The sequence below is a fragment of the Bufo bufo genome, chromosome 2, assembly GCF_905171765.1.
Source record: "Bufo bufo chromosome 2, aBufBuf1.1, whole genome shotgun sequence".
Taxonomy (NCBI): domain Eukaryota; kingdom Metazoa; phylum Chordata; class Amphibia; order Anura; family Bufonidae; genus Bufo; species Bufo bufo.
The window spans coordinates 794,464,886-794,485,213 of NC_053390.1; the positions used below are offsets into that span (position 1 = coordinate 794,464,886).

Sequence of the window (20,328 nt, forward strand, 5' to 3'; positions counted from 1 at the left end):
TTATACACGGAGCGCGATTCCCGCAATGGACTCGTTCGTGTGAAACAGTCAATAGCGACTGCAGATTCTAAAGGGTTTAGTGAGATGGGGGAGGGGCCTGCTGGTCACTGCCAGTATAGCAATGACAGTGTAATACTCCGTATTGCATAAGCAGTACAGGGTATTATAGAAAGAATCAAAAATGGCCTGTTGAAGTCCTATTGTGGGACTAGTAAATGGTTAAAAAAAAAAATTTTACTAAGTAAAAAATTACACCTTTTTCCATTGAAAAAGATTACTTTCTGTGGTAAAAAAATTGCTAGATAAAACCCGCTCCACATATTTGGTATCATTGCGTACCATACGGTAAACACCATAAAAAAAAATCAATACCAGTATTGCTGTTTTTTTGCCTGAAAAAAACAATCAAAAAGTGTTATGTAACCCAAAATGCTACAAATGAAAAGAACACGTTGCCCTCACACAGCTCCGTAAAAAGAAAGAGAAAAAAGTTCTGGGTTTTGGGATGTGACGATCTAAAAAAAATGTTTTCTATTGTGCAATACTAGTAAAACCTAAAAAAAACTATATGTATTTGATATCGCTGTAATCGTACTGCCCCAGAGAGTAATCGCGTTATTTATTTCAAAATCTGTAATTTACGCGCATCCCAAAATGGCGCCTTTAAAAACGACAACTTGTCCCGCAGAAAACACGCCCGGCTCATACGGCTACATGGACGGAAAAAGAAAAAAGTTATAGCTCTTTGGAAGGCACTAAGGGGTTAATAGAACGCGTCGTGGTGACGTCAGGTGGCAGCTCAGAAGCTCCGCCCAGCAACAACTGTCGAGACCCGGATGTTAAAAAAAATGGAAGCAATCATAACTACAGGCAGGGGGAAGCAGCGCTGACGTAATCAGATGGAATGTTCCATTAGTTCACCACAGTGAGGGGGGGGGGGGGGAGTTGGAGGAGACAATGTTTATTATGGCCCGTGAATAAATAAGGTAGAATTTCTATGGCTACCTGAGCCGTTTAGTCAGACACTAGGCAGCGGCTGCACAAGGCCGGCCTATCGGCGGCGCTACGCCTCGGACACTTTTAGTTGACAGTTACGTTGAACCTCCCCTACGCTGTACAGTTGTTCAGTCCCGGTAAAACAGGTCAACGATGAGCTCCGTTAAAAACAAAAACAAGCGGCGCTGACGTTGTGCCGCCTCCTGCCGGTAGCGGAGCCTTTGTGACGACTCCTCCGCTGATCCGGAGCTGGGGCGGGAAGCCGGCGTCACGTCAGGCCGCGGTCCGTCCATTCTCCACCGCAGGTCGCATTGGCGGGGGCCGCTCCGGCCCGGGCCGAGGAGCTGCTGCTGCTGCTCTCTGAGGAAGAGGAGGCCCCGGGGCCGCCCCCGCGCCGCCCCGTCTTACCGGGCCCCCTAGCCCCCTCCGCGGGACACTGCGGGGACATGGACCAGTGCGTGACGGTGGAGCGGGAGCTGGAGAAGGTGCTGCAGAAGTTCGGGGGCTATGGGCAGCACTGCGAGCGGAGCCTGGAGGAGCTGATCGAGTACGCGGGCGGGCTGAGGAGGGAGATCCTGCAGGCCGCCGGTAAGAGCCTCTTAAAGGGGATGTCCACATAGGGGGATCGGCTGAGAAGGGTTACTTCCAGGCAGGGTTGTCACCGGAGGTCGCGTGACGTCCACTGTGATGACATCACCGTGCTCCGTAGTGACATCATCACGAGGGAGGTGACTAGAATGTTAGATGGTCACAGCGCGCCGCAAAACGAGTAGATCCGCACTCGTCTAAAGCGCTGTTACTCATCTCGGTGCTAAGCAAAAAAGGGAAGGAATGATCGCTTTTACGATTGTTTGCGCCCCATTCACTGTGCATGTTGATCACCGATGAAAGGCGTTCGTATCAATGTTCATTCTTGGGGCGAGCGGTTAGTCTAAGGGTCTGTCCACACACAATAGCGGGTGTGTATGATTGGCCTGGAGAATTAAAGGGGCTAATACCGCCTATGGCCAGGCGGACGCCTCCGTGACATGATGGCCGCCATTCAGATGGCTCCGGTCAGTCCAAAAAGGGGACTTGCGGCTATTTTTAGGACTACAATAGCTGCAAGTCCCTTGATAAATGACCCCCTTTACGTACCTGAACCTGAGCTTTGGCCCCGGGGGGCTCCTCGTCCATGGACGTTCCTCTTGGATCAGGCCCTAGGGTGACTGTGACTGCCCATTGTCTTGTTGTCCCCCCTGTGACTGCACAATGGCGGCTACTTGTCCCCGGGCCGGTTCTTGTGCCACAGCCGATCCCTTCCTCCTTATGTGAACGTCAGGGGCTGAAAGTCCTGAGGACCCCCCGACCGCTCCAGACACCGGTGGTCTGCCGCCAGAGCCCCATTATCTCTCCAGGCGTACTCCCATCATCAACTGCTGGGCAAGCAAAAAGATTGGACGGGTGGGATTTTAACCTTTTCATGGGGGGGGGGGGAACGAAGGGGCAGAAGCACTGCTCAGAGCGCTCTGCCCCATCACTTTCCTCGGCTTCAACTTTTGCGGCGCCGATGAAAGCGATGGGGCAGAGCGCTCCGAGCAGTGCATCTACCTCTTTGTTTTTGTTTTTCCATCTAAGGTTAAGTTGCCTACGATGGGTCAGCAGCTCCAAGTGTCGGGCAGCCACCTACCCCCTAAACCTGCATGCCTAGCCAGTCTGAGTGTGCATGTTATTGGTGCAGTCGCTCACAGTAAGCTCGAAATTGGACCCAAATTTCGACCCTAAAACATCCCGCACCTCACCCCTCCGGAGACGCCCAATCTGTGTCACTCAATCCAAGAGCATTGTCCTGGAGAACCTCTACGGAAATATCTAGAACCCCCATGTAAACCAGTATGGGGGGGCGGCGGCAGGTGTGACAGCTGTGCTGGTGTCCTGCGCAGTCACATAGGGTTGAGGTCATTCTAGTGGAGGGGTCTGGGCTATTTAAAGCTTAGGAAAGCACTCAAATACATATGAAAGGGGCTTCTGTGTAATCCTGTAGGGGTCTGGCTCCTGGAACCCTTGTCTACATAGGTGTTATGATCGGTCCCTTGGCATTTCTACAGCGCAGTCCCATTTAAATGAATGGGATTGAGATGCAATACCTAGAACAGCCACTAGACCACGTATGGCGCTGTGCTAGGTATAAGATGCAGCAGGACTCGGACCCCCATAGATGCTGATGACTTGTCATCAATGTTTAAACGGTGGTGGTCTCTGAGATTTTTCTACTGATTGAATCTGATCGGTGGGGGTCGTCCAACATCCGGGACCCCTGCTGATCGGCTGTTTGAGAAGGTGCCGGCGCTCCTGCGAGCACCTCTCTCTGCAAACCGATGGTCCGCGCCACAAAAAAAATTACTGGACGCGCAACGTTTTTGCAGTGCGAAGGCACGGACAGTAAAACCCATGGAATCACTGCGTAGTATTTCCGTGAATGGGTCCGCATCCCTGATGTGTGGTGCCCGTATGCTGTGGAGCCACTGTTTTCCGGCCGCAGTACGGGCACGGCCAACAACGGCTGTGTGCAGGAGGCATTAAAGTGTCACTCCGCTCAGCAGATCGTAGGTGTCCTGAACCGTTCACCTTGTTAATGAGGTACTGATTGGACAGTGTCGGATTATGTAGGGACACCCAGTTGTAAGTTTATTAATCAATTCCTAGAAGGAACGGTACGACACGGCTATCAGAAAAGATGCTCCTGAAGTGTTACATGATGGGGGATACTCTTCTTACTAACTAATCCCCTTTTTCAAGATTCCCCACTGGTTGTAACCTGTGCCCAAATAGAGGAAATTTCATGGCCACTTCCATTCTCTACCAGGTGGGAAGTGGCTTAGTCCCATGACCACTGCAGCCAATCACTGGCTTCAGCAGTCACGTTGTGGAACAGAAGGTCACTGCTAGTTGGACACAGTTTATGACCACTGGGGTTGTCGGCTCCTAGGACGGACCACCCCTTTTAACATGTTTACAGCGTATGTGTTTTTTATTTTTCTGATACATATTTATCTTCACTTCAACCGAAAGCCTTACAGTGCATGCTACACGGATTGTATGTGCGGCTGTATAAATCACTCTCCCCCTTCTTCCCAGCAGAACAAGATGGAGAATTATCTGGGACGTTGTCTCTGGTGTTAACGCAGTGCTGTAAGCGGATCAAGGACACGGTGCAGAAGCTGGCCTCCGACCACAAGGATATCCACAGCAGCGTGTCCCGGGTGGGGAAGGCCATCGATAAGGTACAATACATGCGTGTTCCCTGTACACGGCTGCTGCATGTATGGAATGTGGCCTGTACATTTAAAGGCAATTAACACCATGGACCACTTGGGGTGTTATGAATTGACTTAAAGAGGACCTTTCACCCATTATGACAATGTGAACCAAGTATACAGACATGTGGAGCGGCGCCCGGGGATCTCACTGCACTTACTATTATCCCCGGGCGCCGCTCCGTTCTCCTGATATGCCCTCCGGTATCTCCGCTCACTAAGTTATGGTAGGCGGAGTCTGCCCTTGTTCTGCTCTAGCGCTGGCCAATCGCAGCGCAGAGCTGACAGCCTGGGAGGTTATTTTCTCCCAGGCTGTGAGCTCTGCAATGCGATTGGCCAGCGCTACAGCAGAACAAGGGCAGACTCCGCCTACCATAACTTAGGGAACGGAGATACCGGAGGACATAGCAGGAGAACGGAGCGTTGCCCGGGGATAATAGTAAGTGCAGTGAGATCCCCGGGCGCCGCTCCACATGTCTGTATAGTTAGTTCATAGGGTAAGAATCGGTGAAAGGTCCTCTTTAAAACAATACTCTCTCCCCCACACACTCACACACACACACACACACACACATCTTCGTGTAGGAGTAGCTGGCTCGTGACCACTTACCTCACTAGTACCATACTACTGACCTCACCGCTCAGTGATAGGACACATGATGCTGGTTGGCTGCAGTGGTCATAGACCGGGGTCATGTGATGCATATCTTTAGGGGGTCTAATAATAAGTTAGTGGGCACCCTCTAAAAAAAAAACTCAGAGAAAGGGGGCACTTGCAGTAGACAGAGCGGGGTTCCTGCCTGTCACCCTGGGTCACCTACCTGCATTGTCCCCTCTTGAAGCCAATATTGAGGATAGCATTGCAGGTAACGTCACGTTTTTGCCTTGCCAGTAAAACTCCCATGGCACCCCACAAACACATTTACAGAGCTGAGTTCACCCGATGGGTGCCAGGAGAGTACATCATGTCAGGGATATAAAGCAAATGCTTCATATAAAAGAAAGGATCAATGGAAGTATTTTAAAGGAAATTGATCCTAGAGGTGGACATATAAAACACCTCAAAAAGAGATCGTCGTTAATTGAATTATATTGTGCAATCAGTAAAACATGGTACAAGCGTCTATGCAAAAATATAAATGATTTATTATATAATAACTCAAAAATACAATCAAAGCTTAACGAATATAAAATTAAATTATATGCAATAACACACAGTGATATGCAGTACCCTAAATTCGCCACTAGATGGCTCTAACACGACTACCAGTGTTCCATATCACCTCTCAAACGTAAAATGTAATACAAACGTCCCGACGACAATTATGAGATGTACACAATAAACTTAATATTGATTAAGGCATATACGAACCCTTGCTCTGCTCAAACTATGACCAATCTCTGATATTGGGTAGTATTGCTACATAAATTATCAGGCCAGATATTGGCTATGGAATTGAATATTCCAATCGGAGAGTTTCTCTTATATCAATATTGGATCTTTTATTCAGTAATATGCATCTTTACTGAATAGTGATAATATTGATGTAGCACTTTTAACATTATACATCCGCACTAAAGTGGGGAGTTACTAAATATCAAGCCAAATAATTCAATCAATACTACACATAATAAAGTTATACGTTACCCGAGAATGCAGATGATATGCAGAGTCTAAGGGAAGTCAGCTCTAAAGTCCGTTCTGATCATTGGGATTTTTCTCCTGGGCGCTTTCCTTTCTTTTTTTGCTTCTCTCTGTTTTTTCTTTCTTTTCTGTGTGTGTGTTTTATGATCACAAACTTAGACACACCTTCCTAACTTGGAGTTTTCCAATCATTGTCGTTTAGGCGTGTACACATGATAATGACTGTGATGTCACTATATCACCCAGAATGCATTTCGGCTGTTGGTGCAATGTTACCTATTCATACCTAGGTAGCACTATTGCATAGGCTATTAGCATCATACTAGTAAGGGTTAAATGTCCAGGTCTTATTTCGTCTTACATTCCATACACATAACATAAGGAATCCTAAATCAGAGGTAAGGGATTATTTTTGACACATAAAGCAATAAAAAAAAAAAAAAATGTTTGGGTACCATTTGAGACATTTCCCAAGCTACTAAATTTATGGTACCGATAAGAATATAATAGCACGAGGTCCATCACAGACGTGTGTCTCCTCTGTTACTTCAACGATTGTTAGTTAAAACAACACCATCTTACTAACAAAGTCTACACTTAAAATATGTCTAGAGAATATCCTTATCTCAGTCATAAATCTAAAAGGAGACAAGAATCGCTCTTCTCAGACTGGTACATCTACATAGAAGAAATTATATGAACTGCGTCCTCTCCATGAACCTCTTTCGGCCTACTTTAAAATACATACAAAATGGTGAAGATGTCACAATATGGCCTCTTATATAATCAAATCCACTATAATTAGGATATTTAGACATAAACTAGGGGTGGGCGATATAGACGATATGCAATATAAATTTGGCCAATGATAGAGATTTAGTTTATATCGCGGTAGAACATGGCATACGCCGCTCTCGGCACGCACCATGTTCTTCTGAGCCGGCACAGTGGAGAAGGAGAGAGTCCCTCCCCACTGTGTGCGGCTGCCGCTGACCACCAATGAGGAACAGACGAGGAGGAGGAGGGACTGTGGCCACTCCGCCACCAATGAGAACGGAGGAGGAGGGACTGTGGCCACTGCGCCACCAATGAGAGGGGGAGGGGCTGTGGCCACTGCGCCACCAATGAATATAGTTAATATGCCTGAATACAAACGTAGCCTGCATGTGCCGGTCATATCCCAAACCTGGCCTCTGTTACTGCGCGCTGTGATCCGCCGCAATTAACCCTTGGTGGCGCAGTGGCCACAGCCCCTCCCTTCTACTCCCCCTCTTCTAAGTATTATGTTAATTGAGCCCCCTTCACACGATTAAATCATTGGTGGCAGTGGCCCCAGGGTGGCAGCTTCTGATCAGAGCCCCAGCAGTGTAATCGCGGGGCTCCGATCGGTTACCATGGCAGCCAGGATGCTACTCAAGCCCTGGCTGCCATGGTCAGCTCCCTGCTGCTGTGTGCACTATGCACAGGGCAGCAGGGAGAGTGTGAGGTCCTATTCACCCTGATAGAGCTCTATTAGGGTGAATAGGACAAGGGCTCTAGTCCCTAAGGAGGCTAATAGTTATTAAATAAATAAAACGTTTAAAAAAATAAAGTTTAACCACCCCCTCCCCGAAATATAGAATATATCGCAATATGCTTAAAATTATATCGCAATATAGATTTTAGGCCATATCGCCCACCCCTAATAAATGTTATACACCTATGAAAAAGCACAACAATCATGCCAGCATACCATTATTTTATCTGCACAAATGCAAAGAGGTGTCTCCCAGGGAAGGAGAACCATCTCGCAAGCGCCACCTTCTGGAAGTGGCTTCCTATGAGTCAAAGTCCCTCTTGAAAAAAATACAAATTATTTTTTTCAAGAGGGACTTTGACTCATAGGAAGCCACTTCCAGAAGGTGGCGCTAGCGAGATGGTTATATTTTCCTGGGAGACATTTTGTGTGTGTGTGTGTGAGATATATATATATATTTTTGCCATGAAAGGGGTTATCCCATGATTAATATAAAAAAATGAAAATCAGACCTCATACAATCTCTAACAAAGCTAGAACCATCTCCCCAGTCATTGCTCTGCTAGATTTATATCAAGCTGGAAGCTCAAGGGGAGTGTCTTTTCTGCTGCAGCTCAGGGGGCGTGTCCATGCTCTCCCTATCACAGCTCAGCGGGCGTGTCCATGCTCTCCCGATCACAGCTCAGGAGGTAGTTGAGGATGAAACTGAGCATGTGCGACCATCTCAGTGAGCGCTATACAGATACATTTTATTGAATAACTCAGTGGCTATACAAAAATTTTAATTACATGCAATTACAAAAGTAATCAGATCCAAGTGCTGGTTTGAAAAATGTTGACTATTTTTTGCGGGCCAAACCCTTTAAGCCTCCATACACAGCTGGTCTCTTTAAGAAGTTTCATCTGGACAGAGTCCAATTGACTTTACTTTTCTATACAGTGGCATAGCACAGAAGAAAGAACACTGCGCTGTATGTGTTTTGTTACGTACCTTTGTCATTACACCTCCGCAGAGTGCCAGCCAGGGTCGCTAATATACGGGTTTCTTTCTCCTTCCCAGAATTTTGATGCAGACATCAGCAGTGTGGGCATCGACGGCTGCTGGCAGGCGGACAGCCAACGGATGCTCAACGAAGTAATGGTGGAGCACTTCTTCAGGCAGGGAATGCTGGATGTGGCTGAGGAGCTGTGCCAGGTAGGTACCTGCTCTAGGTGTCTACATGCTGCAGTGCACCAGCCGGAGATGCCACTAATCTTTAGGCAGAGCGATTATATAGAAAGCTGTGATGACTGGAGAAAACCACAAGGTCTGCAGACCCTGATCGTGTGAACTGGAGCGTGTTCTTAAAGAGGTTTTCCAGGATTTTGATATTGATGACCTGTCATCAGTGTCAGACCAGCAGGGGTCCCACTGATCAGCTGTTTTGAGGAGGCGGCGAGCACGGAGAAGGCCGCAAAGCACAGCGCTGTATTTTGTATAGTGGCTGCGCTTGGTATTGTAGCTCAGGCTCATTCACTTGAATGGGGCAGAGTGGAACATAGGCCATGTGACCGATGAACGTGACATCACTGACCTTGGAAGAGGCCTAAGTGCTCATGGAGCACCAAGACCTCCTCAAACAGCTCAGGACCCCCGCTTAGTCATCACTATCAAAATCTTGGACAACCTACTTAGAGAGAACCTTTCATGAGGGTTTGGGGAGCCTAAATCCTCATTAGAGGTTCCTTTTAAAACGTACATGCAATTAATCTACATGAAAAGTTGACTCGCCCTGAAAACGCATCAGTCTTTTATCCTGATTTTACCTCCTGTGTTACAGTCCTGAGCTGCATTCACAATTCAGAGCTGAAATCTCCCAGCATTCTTTACCAACTCCATGTCTGCACAGACCTCTCTCTGGTGACCTGCATTTTCGGAGGTGTAGTGCACCAGACAGTGATGCGTAAAATACTGTCCCACTGCATTATTGGAAATCGCCCAAACTTTTTTCTTTTCCAGCATAGAGTTCCTAGGGGCCCTATACTGGAAAAGAACTGATCAGTTTTATCCCTATGCATTCTGAATGGAAAGCAATCCGTCTAGGATGTCTTCAGTTCAGTCCTTTTGACTGATCAGGACGGAGATAAAAACGCAGCATGCTATGGTTTTATCTCCGGCCAAAAAAACAGAAGACTTGCCTGAATGCCAGATCCGGCATTTTTTTCCCATAGGAATGTATTAGTGCCAGATCCGGCAATCAAAATATATTCAAAAAAGGTGAAAAAAAAAAAGTCAGATCCGTTTTTCCGGATGACACCGGAAAGACGGATCCGGCATTTGTAAGACAGATCAGGGTCCGGATCAGTCTTACAAATGCCATCAGTTGGCATCCGTTTTGACGCATCCGGCAGGCGGTTCCAGCGATGGAACTGCTTGCCGGATCACTCTGCCGCAAGTGTGAAAATAGCCTTAGGGCTGTTTCACACGAGCGAGTCCATTGCGGGAATCGCGCTCCGTGTGCGAGTGTGATCCTCCGCTCTGGACTTGCAGGAGCGCACGGCATTATCATGATTTATAATGCTATGTGTCTCTGCTTGACCTTATTTCTACAGAATCATACTGACAGCTTTAGGTCAGTAGGATTCTGTGGAAATAAGGCCATGCAGACACACACAGCATTATAAATCATGATAATGCCGTGCGCTCCTGCAAGTCCAGAGCGGAGGATCATACTCGCACACGGAGCGCGATTCCCGCAATGGACTCGCTCGTGTGAAACAGCCCTAAGACTGGTCAGGATCCGGATCAGTCTTAAAAGTGCCTGATCGGTCAGAAAAATGCATTGAAATGCCGGATCCGTCTTTCCGGTGTCATCCGGAAAAACAGATCCGGCATTTATATATTTTTTTCACCTTTTTTGAATGCCGGATCTGGCACTAATACATTCCTATGGAAAAAAAATGCCGGATCTGGCATTCAGGCAAGTCTTCAGTTTTTTTGGGCGGAGATAAAAAAAACGCAGCATGCTACGGTTATCTCCGTCCTGATCAGTCAAAAAGACTGAACTGATTGATCTCCATTCAGAATGCATGGGGATATGCCTGATCAGATCAGTTCTATGCCGGAAAAGAAAAACGCTAGTGTGAAAGTACCCTGAGAAATTTATTTACAGGGATTTTCCAGCACTGTAACGTTGATGACCTATCCTCATGTCATTATGGGGTTGTGACCCCCAGCACCCCATTAATCCGGAGGGGATGCTGGAGACCCTGATTGTAGGGGTTTTCCTGGTGCTGCTTTTTACATTGACACCTCAGGTGACATTTGGCTGGAGTGACACGGGCGCGCTCTTCCTATTGTTCCTGCTTCTTTTTCCTCGCTGCCTCTCTGTTACACTGTCTATAGGCTCGCACTCAGTTCTCTCTGTTCTGCAGGAAGCTGGACTCTCCATAGACCCGAGCCAGAAAGAGCCGTTTGTGGAGCTGAACAGGATATTGGAGGCACTGAAGGTTCGGGTTCTGCGACCAGCGTTAGAGTGAGTATTAAAGGGGTATTCCCATGACTAATGTAAAAAACGAAAATCAGACATCATATAGTACATGATTATCTCTTCATAACAAAGATAGAACCAGCCCCTGTACCTCACATGGATCCAGAGATCTCCACATTTATTGCTCTACTACAGGGATCAGCGGCACTCCAGCCGCTGTGAAACTACAATTCCCAGCATGCTCCAGTCATTTCTGTGGGAGTTCAGAGAAGAGCAGAGTAAGTATGCATGCTGGGAGTTGTAGTTTCACAACAGCTGGAGTGCCGAAGGTTGCCGACCCCTGTTCAACTAGATTTATATCAAGCTGACAGCTCAAGGGGAGTGTCTTTTCTGCTGCAGCTAAGGGGGCGTGTCTCGGCTCTCCCTGTCGCAGCTCGGGAGGCGTGTCTTCTCGGCTCTCCCTGTCGCAGCTCGGGAGGCGTGTCTTCTCGGCTCTCCCTGTCGCAGCTCGGGAGGCGTGTCTTCTCGGCTCTCCCTGTCGCAGCTCGGGAGGCGTGTCTTCTCGGCTCTCCCTGTCGCAGCTCGGGAGGCGTGTCTTCTCGGCTCTCCCTGTCGCAGCTCGGGAGGCGTGTCTTCTCGGCTCTCCCTGTCGCAGCTCGGGAGGCGTGTCTTCTCGGCTCTCCCTGTCGCAGCTCGGGAGGCGTGTCTTCTCGGCTCTCCCTGTCGCAGCTCGGGAGGCGGTTGAAGGATGAAACGGAGCATGTGCGGCCTTCTCATTGAGCAAAAAATAAATAAATAAAAAAACACACACCAGGTGGTGCTGTACAGATAGATTCAGCTGTACAAATTTTTTTAATTTTTTTTTGAAAATAAAAGTATGCATACATAAGGTGTATACATTGTACTGATATTGACATTGCAGGTACAATACAAGAACGTGGGAGAAGGAAATATCCTTGGTTATTAAACATAATAGTTAATCTTATTTCAGTTACTGCCTCAGGAGGTCAAAAACCTTAATGTAAAGGAGTTCACTCGAAATTTCTTGTACTAAATTTTTAATTATATGTAATTACAAAAGTATTCAGATCCAGGAGCTGGTTTGATAAGTTTAGAATATTTTTCGTGGGAGAACCCCTTTTAAGGAAATGTCGAAATCTGAGAATTCCTTTCACCACTTAGACTCCCTTTTTAAATGCATTTGTCGCCAGGAAGTTCACTGTTACAGCAGGCACGGTGCCTTGTAGGGCTAGCTTACCGATCCATTGGCTCATTATGGTGAAAGTACTTTTAATCCATATGTCACTGAGCAGTTAAGTGCACTTAAGTGTGGGTCTAAGTCACTTTGTGCCCCCTTGCTCCTCCCTCTTCCTCTGCCAGCATTTTTAAAATTCCTACTTGCTGTCAGTGAGTGGAAACGTTCTTGTTTACAGCCAGAGGCTGACACTCTGTACAGATTTAATACTTGTATCCATCAGCAGCACAAATCTCTTCCCTGTGCTGATAGTTTGCTACAGTGTATCAGTGCAAACATTACGTTTCAGTCCAGGTGGTTTGAGTTCACAAAGGATATGCTGGATAGAAGCAAACTACCAGCTGTGAGAGGAATTGGGTCTGTACCGATTTTTCGGCTTCCCAATGTAAAAAAATAAATAAAAAAATCTCATTCACTGCCAGCAAGGAGAGTTCTTGACAATGCTGTAGCTGACCAGAGAGGATTCTCCTTTTGTCTTTCTCCGTAGGTGGGCCGTGTCAAACAGGGAAATGCTGATGGCGCAGAACAGCTCATTGGAGTTCAAGCTTCACAGATTGTACTTCATTAGTTTACTGATGGGGGGCGCAGCCAACCAGAGGGAGGCGCTGCAGTATGCCAAAAACTTCCAGCCTTTCGCTTTAAATCATCAGAAAGGTAAGTGCTGAGCATGTCATTCTGTGGCGCGTGTCATCAGATGTAGTAATCCTCCTCCTTGATTTCCCAGATATCCAGGTGCTCATGGGAAGCCTCGTGTACCTGCGGCAGGGTATAGAGAACTCTCCCTATGTTCATCTGCTGGATGCAAACCAGTGGGCAGACATCTGCGACATCTTCACCCGGGACGCCTGCTCCCTGCTGGGCCTCTCTGTAGAATCTCCTCTCAGTGTTAGGTGAGGAACGCTTTTATTCTGTAATTCATATGAATACTTTTGGTTCTTTTTTTTTTTTTCCCCTCTAAGAATCTGATACAGTATCTTAAAGGGGCTGTCCAGGAATATCCATCAGTCAAGGTGAGCTGCAGCACTTGAGCCCCTGTGTTGTGAGTGACTACTTCAGAAGATGCTAGTGCTGTATAACCAATAGGGGGAAACACCTTAAAAGCACTGTATGTCCTGTCGATCTGATGGGCTCCGAAGCTTTGCCTGACAGTCAGGAGCAGGTTCCCTTTATCAGCCCATTGGTGCAGTGCGAATCTGGGGGTGCTGATGGGTTACCATGTCTGTTGGGGGCCTAAAAAAGTGATAAAGGCCCTCACCCTGGGTGTGCTATCAATATCTGTCTATTAAGCCAAGTCAGACCTAGTAGATATCCTGCCAGTGTAAAACTAACCCTTTTAAAGGGGTTGTCCAGATTTGAAGACTTACTATTCAAGTTGCTGAGGCCTGTGTCCCGGAAGCGAGACGGCGTCCACGTTTAGAAGGGAGTTTTCTCTGAGACAGCTCCTTTAGTCCCTTTCCATACCTGGGTGTAACTGTACATCCAGATGTGGTCCTTTTTTAAAGATGTCGCCGACTCGGCTTAGGTTTTAAACAGCAGACGCCCAGAAGCAATGTTCACGATTGGCGATAACTCCGATTGTGGACATTTAACCTCTCAGATGTTGTGGTCAATTGTGATGACTGCATCTGGGCAGTGTAACCAAGGGATGGCTGCACTCCCAGGGCACAGATGGCTTCCGCACACACATCAAGGGAGCCGTTTGTTTGCTTTGGTGTCTTCGAGCCTGCTAGAGGCTCCTATCCCTACCACAGCAATGTACCTCCATGGGAACATAATGAAAGTCCCATAGACTGGTACTTCACTGCAGTCTATGGGAGAAGTGATCAGTCGCATGTTCAAGTTCCCTAAGGGAAAAGTTAAAAAAATCTGTAAAAAAAAAAAAAAAAATGAAACATAATCTGTATGTGTTAAGTGTGGATTTTGTCGAGTATTTTACCCACCGGTCTCACTCTTTGCATAGCAAAGGGAGAAATCGGCAGTGAAAATCCGCACAAGCAATTGACATGCTGCGGATTTCAAAATCTGTCCCACAGGTCGGGTTTACACGCAGAAAATTTCTGCACATTGTTTATCGCTGCGACTGCTCCGAGAACAGGCATGTCTTCTCTTGGTGCATAGACCGCCCTGGAGACCATGACTGTTGTCCACGCAGTTTAAATCCACTGACTGTGGCTTAACCACATTCCACTGCATTCACGTTGAAAAAACGCAGCACCAACCAGAGGGGATTCTGCTGCAGAATATGTAGCGAATTCTGTCATTGCAAAATCTGCCGTGTAAACGAGAACGAAGGCAATTTTAGTTCCATCAGTCTAAATGTAATAGCAATTAGACTTATTTTTTATTTTATTTTTTTTCTCCCTTTTTGTAGCTTTTCTGCCGGTTGTGTGGCTCTTCCAGCATTAATTAACATAAAGGCAGTTATCGAACAGCGGCAGTGCACCGGAGTGTGGAATCAGAAGGACGAGTTACCGGTGAGTAGAGGACATCTGTTCACACTGCAGCAATGTGTAGTAGTCACCAGTTCTTAGTGTGTGCCAATTTTTAGGGGTTTTCCTACTAAGCAAGATCAGAAAAGTACATGAATCTTGATTTTCCAGGTGGAAAAATGATTTTAGAGGCACTCTCCACATTAAAGGGGTTTGCCGGGAATGATGAAAATTGCCTCCAGCAACCTGTCCTAGAATGTAACTTTCCATTTCTTCTCAGATTGAAGTGGACCTAGGTAAAAAGTGCTGGTATCATTCAATCTTCGCCTGCCCGATCCTTCGTCAGCAAACGACAGACAATAATCCTCCCATGAAACTCGTCTGTGGTCATATAATATCAAGAGATGCATTAAATAAGATGTTTAATGGTAGCAAGTAAGTATGTGAACCCCGTCCACCAGCTTGTGTTACTCACTTGTCTTAATGCCGGACGCCCCAGTCATCGTCTGGACGGGGTCGAGTCTCTCTAGTGTCACCCGCGATGCTAGGGAGGCTCGTCCCTGTCCCCGCCTGCTATTGGCTGCTCCCCGGATGTTTTCATCCACGCACGGGGAGAAGCAGCGGCGGTGCGGGGAGCCAGGTAAGTATATTCAGTGTGTGGGGCCCGGGTATATGCGGTACATTTTGTAATCTTGGATAACCCCTTTAAGTATGTATTGGATCTGCTTAAAGGGGTTGGCCACTCTGTAATTTCCGTAATGGACAGGGCACATAGAGTAACTTACTATTATATACGTGTGGTTAACATCTGTGCTGCTTTTATACAGCCACCCGATGCCTGTGTGGCATTCCGGTCCCATCCTGACCGCTGATGCAGGTCCATGTGACCCGACCCGTTCGTCAGCGGCCTCCATTGAACCGTGCTGCACGTGCTTTAGTTTTCCCTGCGGTGCTCAGTGCGGCACATGAGGATTTGTGCCAGAAAAATCCACCACGTATGGAGCAGGCCTTACTCATGGGGTGGTCTAGGCTGGACATAACAGTAGCAAACCCCCTCCGCGGGGTAGGTCAGAGCAGATTTTCACCCTGTGGATGCAAACTAGAATGTTTCCGTTTAGAGCTCTTCAAAATGGTAGTGTATATTAGAGAGTTGCATATTATTTATTAAAGAGGTATTCCCATTATAAAAAATTATCCCCTATACTGTGGATCTATTAGATTGGTGGGGGTCCTACCGCTGGGACCCCCACCATTCACAAGAACGAGGAGCCCGCTGAAACAAATGGAGCAGCAAGTGCAACATGTGCACCATCGTTTCATTCATCTGTAGGGGAATTCTGGAGATGGCCGAATACAATTTCCTGAACTCCCATAGAGATGAATGCTGTGGCAGTTCACTTGCTTGACATGCAGGGATCTCGATGAGGTGGGTGTACGAGCGGTAGGACCCCCACCAGTCTAATAGTTATTCTGTATCCTGTGGATAGGGGGATAACTTTTAACAACCGGAATACCCCTTTAGGCAAGTAATTCATGGGTCACTGCTGTATCAGCCGTCTTTGCCCTTCGTATCTTTGTCCCTATTTTGATTCCTGTACTGATCTCTGCATAATGAGCCTCCATTCACTGCAGAGCAGCCTAGAGCCTCGTCAGTAGCGTGGCAGTATAACGAAGACGACACCTTCTGCAGGTGAACTAAGAAGGCAGGGGCTTAACTATCGCTGTAGCAGCTGCTACGTGGCCCTCACCTACGTGGCCTGCCCCTTATATAGTCAAAGCCAGTGCTTCAATGAGCCCTTTGTAAACTGAGGCCAAGTGTAATGGCATCTATTAGATTAGTTTTAGAGGGATGGTGCCACGTTACAAATGTACCCCTATCCACAGAATAGGGGTAAGAATGGGGATCCCATGCCCCTGTACAAATATAGTGGCAGGTTACACGCTGTTCCCTATGGGACTGACAGAGCGCTGTATGGAGTAGATAATGGATAGAGCAGCAGTTGACGTGCTTGACCCGCTGCTCCATTCATATGAAGGCACCGGACCCCCGTGTTTAGGATCGTTGATGTCAGTGCTTGTTCCCATCAATCACATTGTGTGTATTTCTGGCTTGGCACGCCCCTTTTAATGGATCAGTGCATGAGGGTCTTCATGACCTCTGTAGCCCATAACTGTAACTTGTCTATCTTCTCCGCAGATTAAAGTGCCCGTATTGCCCTATGGAGCAGAGCCCAGGAGATGCCAAACAGATCTTCTTCTGAACATGGGGGCTGGTTGCGTCGGCAGCCTCCTAGATTTTTAGTGCATTTGAAGAAAGCTTGGGGAGTTTTTCCCGTATCTCCATTTATTATTAGAGACCCAGGATCATCCTGAATTTTTTGGTAAAGGCAATCCACATAGACACTACCAACAAGTATAATCCTGACCACAATCTAGACAGCGCCAGGGTTGAAGTCTTGTACATGTGCGTCCCAAGGACCTTCCTGTAACCTCTGTATATGGCCGCGCTCCAGCAGCGGTCAGACAATGCAGGTGTTTTTGTACTTACAAAGCAAGAGATGATGTAAACTTTTTATTATTAAAGACCCCCTCCCGCTCCTCCTTCCTTGTCCTCTTCCTATCTCCTTGTCATCTGCTGAAAGTCAATGTAGAGCAATGTCGTGAGTTCTTTTCCCCCCCTGTATGGTGTGTATATAGCCAGAGGCGTCTAGTACAGACCATAGCTGATAAACGATTGAAAGGATATGGACACCTTCTGGGCAATATTTTTTTTTTTTTTTTTTTTTTTTTATGGTTGCATTTTACTAATTGTGGGCTAGAAATAATTTTTTTCAATTGTCTTTATTAAAAAAAAATTCTGCAGTTTGTGTGATACATGCACTTAAAAATCTTTATATTTGCAGACTGCCTCTCCTGTTTTCAGTCAGCTGACAGCTCATGTAAAGCCTTATCTCTGATCTCCTGACCTCCATAAACACTCATTTAAGTAGGGATCGACCGATTATCGGTTTTACCAATATTATCGGCCGATATTCAGGATTTTGAACGGTATCTGCATCTATTTTGCCGATATAACGTATCGGGAACAAGGATCGCGCTGCTGTCAGCGCTCTCCGTGTTCCCTCAGCAGCACAGGGGAGAAGGAAGCAGCGTCTCCCTCCCCCTGTGCTGCTGCCTCCAATTAGAGGAGAGAGGACAAGAGAAGGGGAGGGGCTGTGGCCGCTGCGCCACCAATGAAGATACCCCTCTTATGAATTCATACACAGGAGGCGGGAGCTGCAGAATCACATAGCCGGCTCCCGACCTCTATGACAAGTAGCTGCGATCTGCGGTAGTTAACCCCTCAGGTGCCGCACCTATGGGGTTAACTATCGCAGCTACCGCTCATAGAGGTCGGGTGACGGCTATGTTATTCTGCAGCTCCCGCCTCCTGTATATGAATTCATGAGAGGGGTATCTTCATTGGTGGCGCAGTGCGCCCCCACACCCCAGTATTAATCATTGGTGGCAGTGGCCACAGGGTCCCCTCTCCCCTCATTGGAGGTTCCAATCGGAGCCCCAGAAGTGTAATCCTGAGGCTCCAATCGGTTACCGTGGCAGCCAGGACGCTATTGAAGCCCTGGCTGCCATAGCTCCCTTGCTGCTATGTGCACAAAGCACAGGGCAGCAGGGACAGTGTGAGCTCCTATTCACCCTGATAGAGATCTATCAGGGTGAATAGGACAAGGGTTCTAGTCCCTAAGGGGGCTAATAGTAAAAAAAAAAAAAACACACCAAAATATTAATTATAAATGAAACAAAAATGTTTGAAAAAATTATTTTTTTCAAAAATGAAAATTCACAGAATATCAGTATAAATTATCGGCCTGAAAGGTCACAGATTATCAGTATCTGCCCTAAAAAAAATCTATATCTGTCGATCCCTACATTTAAGCCATATTCTTATAAGGGCTCATGCGCACAAACATATGTTTTTTGCCGTTCTGTTTTTTTACAGGTCTGTATACAGACCCATTCATTTCAAAGGGGCTTAAAAAAGAAACGGAAATTACTCCGTGTGCATTCAATGTCCGTTCCGCAGTTAAAAAAAATAAATAGAACGTGCCCTATTTTTGTCCGTTTTGCAGACAAGGATAGACTTTGTTGCAACGGATCCGCAAAAAAAGAAAAACTGATGCGACATGGACATCACACGGATGTCATCCTTGTTTTTTTTTGCGGACTGCAAAGTACATACGGTCATGTGCATGAGCCCTAAGTTTGATAACAGTTTAGCTATAATGAGCGTTTATGAGGTCAGGAGTTCAAAGATGAGGCTTCATGAGTCGTCAGCTCATGGAAAACAGGAGGGAGAGTCTGCAAATAGACAGATTTTTAAGCACATGTATCACAAAAAGTGCTGAAAATTTTTTAAAAGATCAATTTGGAAAAAATGATTTTTAACCCAAAAAGGGTAAAATAATAATAATTGCCCCGAAGGTGTCCATAGTCTTTAACATGTGTTTTTGTTTTTTGCTAAGAGAAATTGCCGTAATATCTCCATAGTTTCCTTTGGATTTTTTTTATGCTGTACCTAACCGAAAATGAAAAAAAAAAATGTAAATAAACCCGCACCGTGACTATAATTTAATAAGACTGAGGAGTGATTTGCTGCTAAGATATAACGAAGTATATTGTGCTTTTACTGAAATAAGAAATGTTTGTGTGAACAGAATATTCAATAAAAAAAAATATGACTTTGGCGAGTCTGGTGAGTCATTGGAGCACCAGCCGTCTTCACCGCTGGACATCGTGACGTCTGGTTTGTGCATCTACAATTCCAATCGGATGTCCATACGATACCATAATTGTCAGATTGATGGGACCTCCGATTATAATGGTCAGACCCCCACCAATCACACAGTAATACCATATCTAATCACTGTGCCTCATTTGTGGGAGAGATGAGTTAGACATATATGAATATGTTGTTCAGCTTACTCTGTAGGGAGTTACCACAAAACTGCCCTTCCTGTGTGGCAGGTTTGCTCTTTAAGCGGGTCTGTCAGCAGTTTTGACCATGTTAAACTACTGCTAGCACTAGACAGGGGCTGAGGAGAGCAGGGCAACCATACCTTTTGTGGAGGTTTTCTGATCAAGAGTAGTATGAATATTAGGTTTTATTCTGCTCTCTGAGGTAGAGCTTCATAACCCTGGGGGACGGCTGTAGCTTCCAACAAGGAGACCGCTGGCTGAATGCAGAAAACCGTTCACAGGGAAGTTCCGCCTTCTGGGCACTTGAGAGAACAGAATAAAACTTCATATTATACAGTCAGTAGCTGCTCTCATATTAAAGGGGTCTTCTGGTGGGTAAAGAGCTTTTCAATGTCCTCAGTGGATTAAACAAAAAGAAAGAACTGATAGTTGCCTCACCAATTGCCACCCCACCCCCTTCCCTGGTCTGACACCTACACAATCTCCGCTCAGGAAATGCCCGCTCAGCTTATCACTGAATGAGGTGGTTTATCATTGGGACCAGTGATTGGCTGAGCAGGCATTCCTGCTTCTCCTGTGTTGGGACAACTTCTCTAACCACCTAACTGTTTTGCCCCATCTGAGCTCTGGCAGAAAGTGGAGGGGGAGGGCTGCTTTAGATGCTGCTATTTCCTGAATGGTAGCAGCTAGAAGCATGCAACTGGTCTTGTTTGAAAGCTGACAGAAATCGAGTTGGGAATAATTCCG

The 20,328-nt window shown here is 46.6% G+C and overlaps 1 protein-coding gene across 2 annotated transcripts; it reads left to right on the forward strand.

The window, feature by feature from the left end:
- The first annotated feature begins 940 nt into the window (after positions 1 to 940).
- RMND5A (required for meiotic nuclear division 5 homolog A) lies at positions 941 to 17,452 on the forward strand. Of its 2 annotated transcripts, none has more exons than XM_040419267.1 (9): positions 941 to 1,584; positions 4,114 to 4,259; positions 8,514 to 8,648; positions 10,868 to 10,968; positions 12,666 to 12,832; positions 12,903 to 13,068; positions 14,550 to 14,652; positions 14,888 to 15,042; positions 16,805 to 17,452. In XM_040419267.1, the coding sequence occupies exons 1-9, from the start codon at positions 1,443 to 1,445 to the stop codon at positions 16,866 to 16,868; spliced, it is 1,179 nt and encodes a 392-aa protein (XP_040275201.1). In that variant the 5' UTR covers positions 941 to 1,442; the 3' UTR covers positions 16,869 to 17,452. The 2 variants fall into 2 exon arrangements, with proteins under 2 accessions (XP_040275201.1, XP_040275202.1); XM_040419268.1 differs by having other exon boundaries at positions 1,443 to 1,584; positions 4,117 to 4,259.
- The last annotated feature ends 2,876 nt before the right edge of the window (positions 17,453 to 20,328 follow it).